Source organism: Macrobrachium nipponense, chromosome 29, assembly GCF_015104395.2.
Source record: "Macrobrachium nipponense isolate FS-2020 chromosome 29, ASM1510439v2, whole genome shotgun sequence".
NCBI lineage: Eukaryota > Metazoa > Arthropoda > Malacostraca > Decapoda > Palaemonidae > Macrobrachium > Macrobrachium nipponense.
The window spans coordinates 8955232-8967376 of NC_061092.1; the positions used below are offsets into that span (position 1 = coordinate 8955232).

Genomic DNA, 12145 nt, shown 5'->3' on the forward strand with positions numbered 1-12145 from the left:
GTCTACATCAGTCCTCCATTTGCAGAAAAATTGGAGGGATGGTTTCTAACATTGTAGAGGACTGGCCATCTCAAGAACGCAAGCACTGAAATTGGCATCAGGTCATGTCTATTCAAAATGCTTCCTGATGGACACATATTGAGCCCATTAACTGGACAACATGTACCTGCACAGCAAACCATCAGAGACAGTAAAAGGCAGCTGAATTGTGACTAGTGAAGAAGGGAACTAGCACCACACTAATCGGATTGTGAAGATTTACAACTTGGCAGGGAAGATCCCCAAGGAAAGATGATTCATCTTTTGTCTCCCTTCTCTACTGAACCAAACTGAGCATCCATTTCAGTCCCAACCCATACCTCCTTAATTTTCTTAATTAGGGTCTTGGATTACCAAGCAAAGCGAACAGTCCTCAAAATATAGAAAATCAGTTTTAAACCTTGAATGGCTCTAAACACTGCGCACTCATAGGCACACTGGTGTACTACTTTGAACCTTTACTCTTTTTGGCTGTTTTTCAGCAACTTTACAAGGTCAGAATTTGGGCATAACTTATTTCCTTGAAAAGCATGATACAACAGCTTAGTATGAAGTAAATGGAAATTCTTTGAGTCACAAATATACTATATTTTAAAGTATGCACAGGTAAAATTGTACAAGATAATATTTTGAACAACAGTGAGCTGGAAACAATTTAAAATCTGTTGACATGTGCATCTTTGAAATACAACAGCAATAAGAGACTAACAAATACGTACGGCTAATAACCACAGACACCAAGGCAAACCCAAATTCAACTAAATAAAGTGTCCAGATCAAAGATACACCAACTAAAAATCAAAGTATACAGAAAATCAAACTCTGTATCTTTCAAAAGTTACATCAAGAGTAGATCCTTGGATTTGATAAATGAATGCAAACTAAAAAATACACATAACTGTTCAATTTGCTTACTTTGTAAATAGCAAAAAACATATGAGCTATACACAACCTGCAAGTTAACTTTCATACACAAGATTGAACATTTTGATCTTTTTTACCATGTATCATTCTCATCCAATGTCCTTTTGTAAATACGAATCATGTGAACTTCAGATTAATATATGCCAATCTGAAACTAAGGTTAGTACATGTGAAGCACAATAAGCATAGATTTCTCTACTGTTGTGCATCACATCCCTGCAGTCAAAACAATAACTAACTCTGTCCCTAATCCTAACCTTCCTAGTTAGTCTGAATAATCATATACTCTTGCTTTCATTAAAACCTTTAGAGAAAAATGCCGTCGAACTTTTAAACATATAAATGTAGATGGTGGACTGTAACCTGCTGTATACAACAAAAATTTTTATTTCAAATTTTTTCAATTACACCAGATCACGACAGCAATATTAAAAATGAATTTGTAAAACCACCTGAAGTTGTCTATCAACGATATAGCTCAAATCTTCCACATTTATGGTATTAACTGAATCTCAAACTAAAGGGATCAATGTTCTTTGTTTATTCCCCTGGGATGGGGGGTTATCATTTCTAGTGGGACTTGCATGACTTACTGGTGGTGGTACTGGGTTTTTTTTTTTCACAATATCTCTTCAGCCTAAACTGTTTACTATTTGCCTTTGCATTTCATCGAATATTCACAGCTCAGTTATAAAAAATCCCTTTGGCCTGACCCTACAGGTCTAGAAAAAGTGATTCAGTGGTCTGGTAAACTACTTTTATACAACTTACTGATCTTAGGGCAACTGTATTCATGTTTACAGTCTGAAAAATGGCATACATCTGAAATACCAGAACCTTTGAAACATTTTACTAAGGTAAAAAATATCATTAGTTTCACCAATGTAGCATATTTACATGTTAGCAATTTGTTTTACTCATCAACCTGAGTGGTCAAGTTGAACTAAATAATAACCTTTGAAACTTAAGTTTTTTTAATATAATTTTTCCTAACTACTGGAAGCTAGTAATTACACTTCCTACACGATGCATTATATCGAGGTAATCTGAAAAATGAACATTGAAATATGACTCTATCCTATCTCCTTCACCATTTCTCAACTAATGGCAGCTATACCATACTCGCATGAAATGTTGTTTGTAAATATGTTAATAAATATCTATAAAACACCAAAGTTTCTTAACTTTCCACTTTACAAGATGATTTCTGATGGAAATAATAAAGTATAGGAATAAGTATGTTACCTTTTATTCTGAAGAGCTTGAAGAACGTACGTAGTTGCAGATGCCAGAGTTCTTACTTGTGCTTCATTTACATTTCTGAACAGTGGCTGATAATGATAAGGCAGCTTAGCTTCCTATACATAGAGACATGCATCTTTGGAATACCAATAAAGTTATTTAATTTTAAAATTCAATAAAGACAATGACTTCATTATAGTTTATAGTTTACTCTCAAATCAATATAAAGTTATGACAAAAAATTTTATTTACTCCAGCTTAGCTTTTTTTTTTCTTGTTACACTGTTTAATTATTTCACTAAAATATTTTACATTTCTGTACCAAATTTTAAAAGATTCAAAGTAATATACCTTATTTTACTGAAGTCATAAACAACACAAAGTACAGTCCATGTTAGCCATGATTTGGGCGACACTCAATAAATAATGAATCCATACGATGGTAGTTGATGTTTCCCAAAGGAAATAAGGTGGAAGTCTTCATGGCATTTTTCTCAAACAGCAGTAACCACTCAGCATCTGAGAAAGAAAGAATGCAATGGCATTATGGACAGTAACCTTGTCAAGTACATTTTCCAAATGCAATGAAGTTATATATATTTTATAAATCCTTAATTGGGCAAAAGTACTTAAAATATGCAGTACCCTTCAACATGATACTGTGCCATACCTCTTTCTGTTCTCATATATTAAAAGAAAGGCAATTACGAACATGCTGTCAGTGTATCACTCCATAATATGAATAAAAGAAAATGTACTGACAATTTCCAACATGCTATTAGTGTATCCTGACACCACAAAAACAAAGCCAGTAGTATATCAATTCCATCCAGAAAAGAGCAAGATTTAAGATCTCAAGGGTAACTAAGACAAACAATATAGCATAAGCTGATGCCTATGATGTCAGAAGTAGTGCTTCTTCCATTGAAGATACTTGCCCTATGTCTAAACTCCTTGTTGAAGACTCCATTCTCAGCTAATGCCACATGTAAAAGCACAGGTAAAATATATAAGGTCAGTCCACTAAAGATGTAGTTTGTAATATGTAGTCGGTTTCATAAATTAGAACCTGTTTAACAATAATATTCTGAAGTAAATATCTTCAGAGCTTCAGAAAGTTTCTTTACCTACTTAGTCCTCTTGTCATCTGTTGTTCTGTCTAACAAAAGCCCACATGAGCAATAACAATCACAAGGCGTGGGGGAGGACTCTTTCAGTAAAGTAACTGGCCTGTATAAAGTAAAAGCACTAAGCAAATTTGTGTGCAACCATGCTAGGCAAAAAAATCACATCTACCTATACTCACTGACTACATAAGTTGGGGGTATTGTGGAAGCTCTTCATCCTTCTTGTCCTACAGAGATCAGACAACTTATTAACAAGTCACCATAATCTTCACATCCATGGAGGAAGTCTCTGGACTTCATGAAAGATATCACCAACAGAACAGTAAAACATGATTACATGTTAACCTCCATTACTCACCACAAAGAAAAAAACTGTGCTATGCATAGGCTGAAGTTACCTTCCAAACACTCCCTGTGCTGAAAGAATACAAAGGAAATCAAGGTGATCAATAGGATGCTATCCTCCAAGCATTACTAGGCCAGGAGGTACTTAGTGAAGGTCTTAGTATGGTCTTACCTTGCATATAGCAAACCTTGATGGTTTTATTTTTTCAGGAATCCAAGCTGTTATTGAAGAGAGATGTTTTTTAGTCTCAAGGATACTGAGTTTTTGGCCAAATAGTGATGCCTGTTTTCCAGAGGATTATGTTAAAAAAATCTTTGCTAAGAGTAGTTAGCCAATCTGTCTTTTTAAAAGAGGGTCTATTTTCCATCCTGGAGCATTACTGTAACCCTCCCTTTTATCTCTGGCTCATCTCCTTCAAAGGAAATGTCATGGAAAAAGAATTCCATAGCTCTCTCTCCATAGGCTTGTCTGCCAATGAAAGTTCATACATACTGTTCTAAGTGAAACTGCGTAAAATTTGTTAATTTCAAATTCACCCAAGGTGATATCACATTACATGTATAAAATATAAGATGCATTTAAGATTATTGTCCCATGTTGCCAAGACCGATAAACATTGTTGAACATTTTAATAATATGACAACCATGGACACCTCAAGTCCACTTAAGTTGGTTTCATTTCCATCAATAATTTGCAAAATAAAATGTAAGCAGTTGCTCTACTTGCAAGAAATAGGTATGTATATGATCATATTCTACTGACAATCCAAAATGTCACTTGGAAAATTTCTTACTTATATTTCTGTCTGGAAAAAACAGGCTCAATAAGTATGCTATATACCTTCCAGTCCATAATGCAAAATATGGTTTCAACAGTCATTTGAATGAACAGCATAATACTCCATTACCATGTAGTACCTTTTCAACATCAGCATCATTAATGTTTGTATACCCTATTTTCCTTTTACAGGATCAGAAGCTAAATACGTTCTCTCACCTTTTCTGTTCTTAACCCTTCTACCTGAATTCCTGTCTGGTCCATGACTTAAGCTCTGCCAGTTCTCTATGATTTTCTGGAGCCTCCTATTATCTTCACCCTGCTAATTCCATATCCACAATTTTTATGATCAACTGCTCATAAATTATCACACTGCCAAACCATCTCAACCTGAAGATCTGCTGATTTTGCAGCCTCAAGACACCATATGTATCATTTGTAACATGATCTTCAAATTGCACCTTAGTATTATTTCTTGGCATTTTGTGGTCATACCTGTTAAAAGTTGCCTCTTCAAGCTGCACAGAACAGTGAAGGCCACATTTATAATTTCCACTTCTTTCATTAATGGAATAATCTTTTTTGCTCTTGTTTTTCTGCAGTCTATCGTCTTTCCAATTCATCCAAGTGTTGGTAGTTTCTCAATGCCTTCTCGATACCAGTGAGTTCCCAAGGTGGCAAAAACAGTCTACCTTTTCTAAGGCTTGTGCTTCCACCACAAGATGCTGCTTCTCACTTAATTCCCTGTTTCCACTTCCATATATATTTTGCAATGCTGAGCACCTCACATCACATCAACAATTTTCAATAGTTCTAAACTTTAGCCAATACCAAGTAACCTTTTCCTTTTGCACAAATGTCTCAAGAAGGTTTGAAATGAAAATCTATTCAATCCTGTCATTTTTTTATGTAGAGGACATTTTCATACAATGGCAGCAGAGCATCCTTTACCTTAATTGGTATAAGCCTATCCCGTACAGTTTTTATCACAGCTTAGTACAGTATTATGGTGAACAAAAAGGTATCAAGCACCTGACACCATGATTGGAGAAACCCTTACACCTAAATTGCAAACACTACCTCTTAGTAAAATAAAAAAGGTAAGAATAGGCACAATTATAGCATACAATATTCTGAATAAAAACCATTTCCTAACTTGATTCCTTTTTAGAAACATTTGCCAAATATTTGTAAAAAATAGTTTTTATATCTAAAACCAAAATTACTTGCTCTCATCTTAAATCCTTTCCTATTTCCACAATAAAACACTGCAAACGTTTCTTAATTTATAAATATAAAATCAAATGTGATTTCTGCTTTCTTTGTTCATTATGTATCATTCAACATACTGTCATTTTTCAAACCCTATCTCTAACTATACACAACTTTTCCAAGAGAAATAACTCCCGGTAAATGTCCAACAACATTCAAATGTGATATCACATTTCACCCAATTAGTCGTGTTTTCTCCTTTCCTCACTGCTGGATTCAACCCTGTTACGGCGCCAATGTATCCCAAATTATTCCCGCATAAGGAATAATCATACCAATATTTCAGAGCAAAGGTTATTCTTTCCTAGAACTGAACCATCAGCAAATTCATGAACTTTATATTGAGTGTTGGGAATTAAATTAATGACACTGAATTAATTACACAGAAAACAAGGAAGGATGGGTTTATATAAAAACATATGAGGAGCAAATGTCCATATCACCAAAACATAAGTTCCAGCAGCTACTGTGTAAAGAAGAGAGCCGATAGATTTAATTCCTCCCGTATTGAATCAAACCTAGGAAGATGTTTTGAGAGATCTCAAAAACTGAGAATAAATATTTATGCCAATAAACCTTATCTATTTCACGTACCTTACGTCCAAATCACATAATGGGCTTACCAACAGCATCCATTGCTTTATCTTTATGGTCAGATAACTGGGGTGACATTTCATAGTTGCATATGGTTACTCGATGCCGATGGGCTTTTGTATATTCACCACGAAATCCAATGTACGATATCTTGGTAGTGTCCTCCCCAAAGTTACTGGGGAAATGTATCGAAAGGTGAGTCACAGATGAAAATTTCACAACCCTGAAACAACAAACAATATGAGAATTATTGCAATTTTTCATCACTATTATATATCTTAGCATTCCAGATGCCAATTTCTTAACCTATCAAGTTAAGTACAATCCCAAAGATAAAACAATTTCAAAACAAGGTTTTTTCCAAGGAAATCTACAAGATTAAAACAATATAAACTCAAAGTGGCAACATGAATCTCTCTAAAATCAGGAAATAACACAATACTGATCATTCGCTTTTCCATTAATGCTGTACTGTATTAACCCTTTACTGCTGACTGGACGTATTTTACATCGACATTTTTTGTCTCTCGTGTGCCGACTGGACATATTTTACGTCGACTTACAAAAGTCTTTTTTTTAAATTCGCGGAAAAATACTTATAGGCCTACCAGCCTAAAACTTTTGAATCACGCGCCTTTGGGGGGATGCTGGGAGTTCACGGATCAAGGTGTTGTTTTGTTTACAATCATATGCAGGCGCGCAAGCGCGAATTTCTTTCTTGCCGCACTAAAAAGTATCTGTGACACATCTCGGAAATTATTCTGTCACTTTGACATAATTTTTGTACCATTGTAAATTAGCCGTTACATGAAGTATTATATATGAAAATGTGCGCATTTTTATGTAGAATACAACAATAAAATACTCATGATTGTAGCTTTTATCAGTTTTGAGATATTTGCTTTTATCAGTTTTGAGATATTTTCATATAGTAAATAACGATAATTGCCAAAATTTCAACCTCGGTCACTTTGGCTCTCACGAAATGGTCGAAAAACGCAATTTGTAAGCTAAAATCTTATATTTTAGTATTATTCAATCATTTACCTTAATTTTGCAACTAATTGGAAGTCTCTAGCACAATATTTCGATTTATGGTGAATTTATGAAAAAACTTTTTCCTTACGTCCGCGCGGTAACTCTTCCGAAAAAAATCATACATGCGATTGTGGTAATGTTTGCACCATTTTAAAATTAGCCGTTATATAAAGTTTTATTTATGGAAACGTGCGCAATTTCATGCACAATACAACTAAAAACAACCCATGGTTGTAGCTTTTATCAGTTTTGAGATATTTTCATATAAATAACGATAATTGCCAAAATTTCAACCTTCGGTCAACTTTGACTCTACCGAAATGGTCGAAAAACACAATTGTAAGCTAAAACGCTTATATTCTAGTAATTTATTCAAGCATTTACCTCATTTTGCAACAAATTGGAAGTCTCTGAGCACAATATTTCCGATTTATGGTGAATTTATGAAAAAAATAACATTTTCTTTGCGTCCGCGCGGTAACTCTTCGAAAAAATCATACGTGCGATTGTGGTAATGTTTGCACCATTTTAAATTAGCCGTTGTATAAAGTTTTTTTTATATATGAAAATGTGCGCAATTTCATGTAGAATACAACAAAAAATAATTGAAGGTTGTATCTTTTCTCATTTTTGAAATATTTGCATATAAAATCACGATAATAGAAAAAAAACCACGTTCGGTCAACTTTGACTCTAACGAAATGGTCGAAAAACACAATTGTAAGCTAAAACTCTTACAGTCTAGTAATATTCAGTCATTTATCTTCATCTTGAAACAAATTCGAAGTCTCTAGCAAAATATTTAGATTTATGGTGAATTTAAAATAAATCTTTCCTTCCCTCCGCGCACAGATTCTCCGCCACAAATCTCCGAAATGCGCACGTCCCATTCTCGGAATATTTGCTCCATTTCATATTAGGCATTTCATAGAGTTTTATATATGAAAATGTGCGCAATTTCATGTAGAATAAAACAAAAAATATTTGAAGGTTGTAACTTTTCTTATTTTTTAAATAATTGCATATCAAAATATATATATATAAAAATTCGACATTCGGTCAACTTTAACTCGTCAGATATGGTCAAAAATTGCAATTGTAAGCTAATACTCTTACAGTATAGTAATATTCAATCATTTGACTTCATTTTGAAAGAAATTGGAAGTCTCTAGGACAATATTTAGATTTATGGTGAATTTAAAAAAAAAATATTTGTTTACGTCCGTGCGTTACGAATTCATGCATTATTTTGTGATAATATTTTCTCTGTGTTGCTTTTATCGTTTTACAATGTGTTATATACCAATGATTGCAATTTAGTGTACATTACAACAAAAAAAAGTAATTTGTTACCTTTAACCGTTTTGCGCACAGCGCGATTTGAATACAATTATATATGAAATTTCGTTTTTGCGCTATCATATATCGCATTATTTATATACGATAATGATAATTTTTTTCATTTCTGATGGTTGCATACTAAACTTAAGCCAATGACAAAAAAAGGAGCCAAAAATGAACTCTTAATCTTGAAAACTAAGGGCGCTGTGATTTTTTGAAAAAATGATATTGTTATGATACAATAAAGTTTGTTCATACTTACCTGGCAGATATATATATAGCTGTATTTTCCGAAGTCCGACAGAATTTCAAAACTCCCGGCACACGCAGTGGTCGGCCAGGTGGTTAGTACCCATTCCCGCCGCTGGGAGGCGGGTGTCAGGAACCATTCCCATTTTCTATTCAGATTTTTAAATGCCACTGTCCCCGAGGGGAGGTTGGGCGGGTACTTGATTATATATATCTCCCAGGTAAGTATGAACAAACTTTATTGTATCATAACAATATCATTTTGTTCATGACACTTACCTGTCAGATATATATATAGCTGATTCCCACCATTGGGGGTGGGGAGGGACAGAATAAAAAGGATTTTGGGAAACATTTCACATGCAGATGATAAGACATCTTGGTTCCTTACCTGTTAGCATAGCTGACTTCGTGATTACTGTCACTCAAGTCTACTTTTGCTTTACTAGAGTCTCCAGCAAGGACGTGACCTGTATAGCTGGTGAGATCTAGATGATCTGACAACGGGGGGCGTGACCACAATGTGTCTAGACCATATTGACCATACTTTAAGGGCAGCGAAGCAAAGAAACCACCACCACCTGACCTAGCCTAACAAAGTTAGTCCCTGAAACTTTAAGGCTAAAATAAAGGGAAGTCCACCTCTAGCAGTCGACCCTACAACCAAAAAACCAACAACAATCATACAAAAGCACACCTATCCATTTTCTAAAGGATAGGATTCGTGCCACTTCCCATACCCAAAACTGAATCTGCTGATATGTATGGTCCAAGCGAAAAGCAGTTCTCATGTGCCACTTTCACATCCCTGAGGTAGTGTGAAGCGAACACAGAGTTGCTTCGCCAAAATGTGGTGCTCACAATGTCGCTGAGCGCCATATTCTTCTGAAATGCCATCGAAGTTGCAACAGCTCTCACTTCATGAGCATTGACTTTCAGAATCTTTAGATCACCATCTGGGCAGGACGAATGAGCTTCCCTGATGGTGCTTCTCAAGAAGAACGCTAAGGCGTTCTTAGACATTGGTAAATCAGGTCTTTTCACAGAACACCAAAGATTGTCCGATTGACCTCTACTTTGTTTTGTTCTATCCAGGTAAAATTTTAGAGCTCTGACAGGGCACAGAACTCTTTCTGGCTCTCGACCAACGATCCTTGCTAATCCCTTGATATCGAAGCTCATTGGGCAGGGGTTGAAGGATTTTCGTTTTTGGACTAAAAGGAAGGACTCAAGGAACAGACTGCATCGTGTCCCCTAAATCCAACATTTTTGCTAATTGCTTGTATCTCACTCACCCTCTTCGCAGTGGCTAGGGTGGTCAGAAAGAGGGCCTTTTTAGTTGTCTTTCAGCGAAGCTTCGTGCAAAGGTTCAAAGGGACTCGCCATTAAAATTTTAGAACTGTGTCTAAATTCCACGAGGGTGTCCTTAACCTGTGGAACTTTTGATTTCTCGAAGGATCTCAGAAGATCGTGAAGATCCCTATTATTCGTCAATCTAGGCCTCTATGACGGAATACTGTTTTTTTTTTTGACAGCATACTCTTGTATCCTCTAATTGTTGATGACTGCAAGCTTGTCGACATTCCTTAGATGGAAACAGGAAATCGGCGATTTGGCTCACAGAGGTCTTGGAGGAGGAAATGCCTTCTTTCCTACACCCTATTTCCTAAACAAAAACAGCCACCCACTTAGATCTGGTAGACAGATTGAGAGGAAACTCTTCTCGCAGTGGCGATAGATTTTGCCACCGCCTTGAAAACCCTCTCGCTCTTGCCAGTTTCTTGATAGTCTGAATGCAGTCAGACTCAGAGCGAACGGGTTTTGGTGATATCTCTCGAAGTGGGGCTGTTTGAGAAGAAATCGGGTCTTACTGGTAGGATTCTTGGAAAGTCCACTAGCAGGGACATGACCTCTGTGAACCACTCGCTCGCTGGCCAGAATGGTGCGACTAGTGTCATCCTTGTTCCTTCCGACGCTGCTAACTTCCTTGTTACTTCTCCCAGAAAGTTTGAACTGAGGAAAGGCGTATACATCCATCCCCGTCCAATCCCAAAGCATTGCGTCTACCGCTACTGCTTCCGGGTCGATGATCGGAGAACAGTAAAGGGCAGTCTCTTCGTTTTCGAAGTCGCGAAGAGGTCCACTAACGGTCGTCCCCATAGTTTCCATAACTGTTGGCAGACCTCTATGTGCAGAGTCCATTCTGTGGAATCAGTTGATTGCGACGTCTTAAAATGTCTGCTCTGACAGTTTTTGACTCCTGAAACAAATCTTGTCAAGAGAGTTATGTTCCTCTCTTCTGACCATAAGGATTTCTCTCGCTATCTTGAAGAGAGAACGAGATGTGTCCCCCCTGTTTCTTGATATAAGAAAGGGCCGTGGTGCTGTCCGCGTTGATCTGAACAACTCAGCCTACGATTCGAACTTGAAAGGCTAGAAGTGCCAAGCGAATCGCCTCCAACTCCTTGAGGTTGATGTGCCAAGGCTTCTGTTCCTTTCTCCAAAGGCCTGACACTTCCTCCTTTCCCAGAGTTGCTCCCCAGCCTGTCATAGACGCGTCTGTAAATAACACTAGGTCGGGGTTCTGAAGACAGAGGGACACTCCTTTTGACATCTTGGTGGGATCGAGCCACCACTCTAGGTGTTTCTTGACCAACGGGGAGATTCTCAAATCCTCCTCTAGTTTTGTTTGTCTTGCCAATTTTCTGTTAGGAAAAACTGTAGGGGCCCGAGATGTAACCTTCCTAGAGAAACAAACTTCTCCAGCGAAGAAATGGTCCCCAGCAGACTCATCCATTCCTTCGCTGAGCATATTTCCTTCTCCAAGAAGGCTGACACTTTTTCTAAGCCTTTCCGTTGACGTTCTAGCGACGGAAAAGCCCGAAAAGCCACTGAATCCATCTGAATCCCCAGATACCAACGATGGACTGTGTTTGGGGTCAGATGGGACTTTTCGTAATTGATCAGGGAGGGACCTAAAGAAAAATTTCGCCAACAGTAACGTAACTCTGATAAGTCCTCCAGACACCTTGCTCTCAATGACGACCGTATGAGCCAGTCGTCCAGGTAGAGGGAGACTCGTATCTTCGAGAGGTGAAGCCACTTTGCCACGTTCCGCATGAGAAAAGTGAAAATCATTGGAGCTGTGCTCAGTCCGAAGCACAGAGCTCTGAACTGGAAGACCTGTCCTCTTAA

At 37.0% G+C, this 12145-nt stretch overlaps 1 protein-coding gene across 1 annotated transcript in view; it reads right to left on the bottom strand.

Annotated features, from left to right (window-relative positions):
- Nucleotides 1-5343: 5343 nt before the first annotated feature.
- LOC135206096 (PITH domain-containing protein GA19395-like) overlaps nt 5344-12145 on the bottom strand; it is a 117936-nt gene continuing 111134 nt past the window's right edge. Inside the window, 1 exon segment of the mRNA XM_064237324.1 lies at nt 5344-6545. Within this exon segment, the coding sequence (XP_064093394.1) occupies nt 6335-6545 (211 nt within the window). The 3' untranslated portion in view covers nt 5344-6334.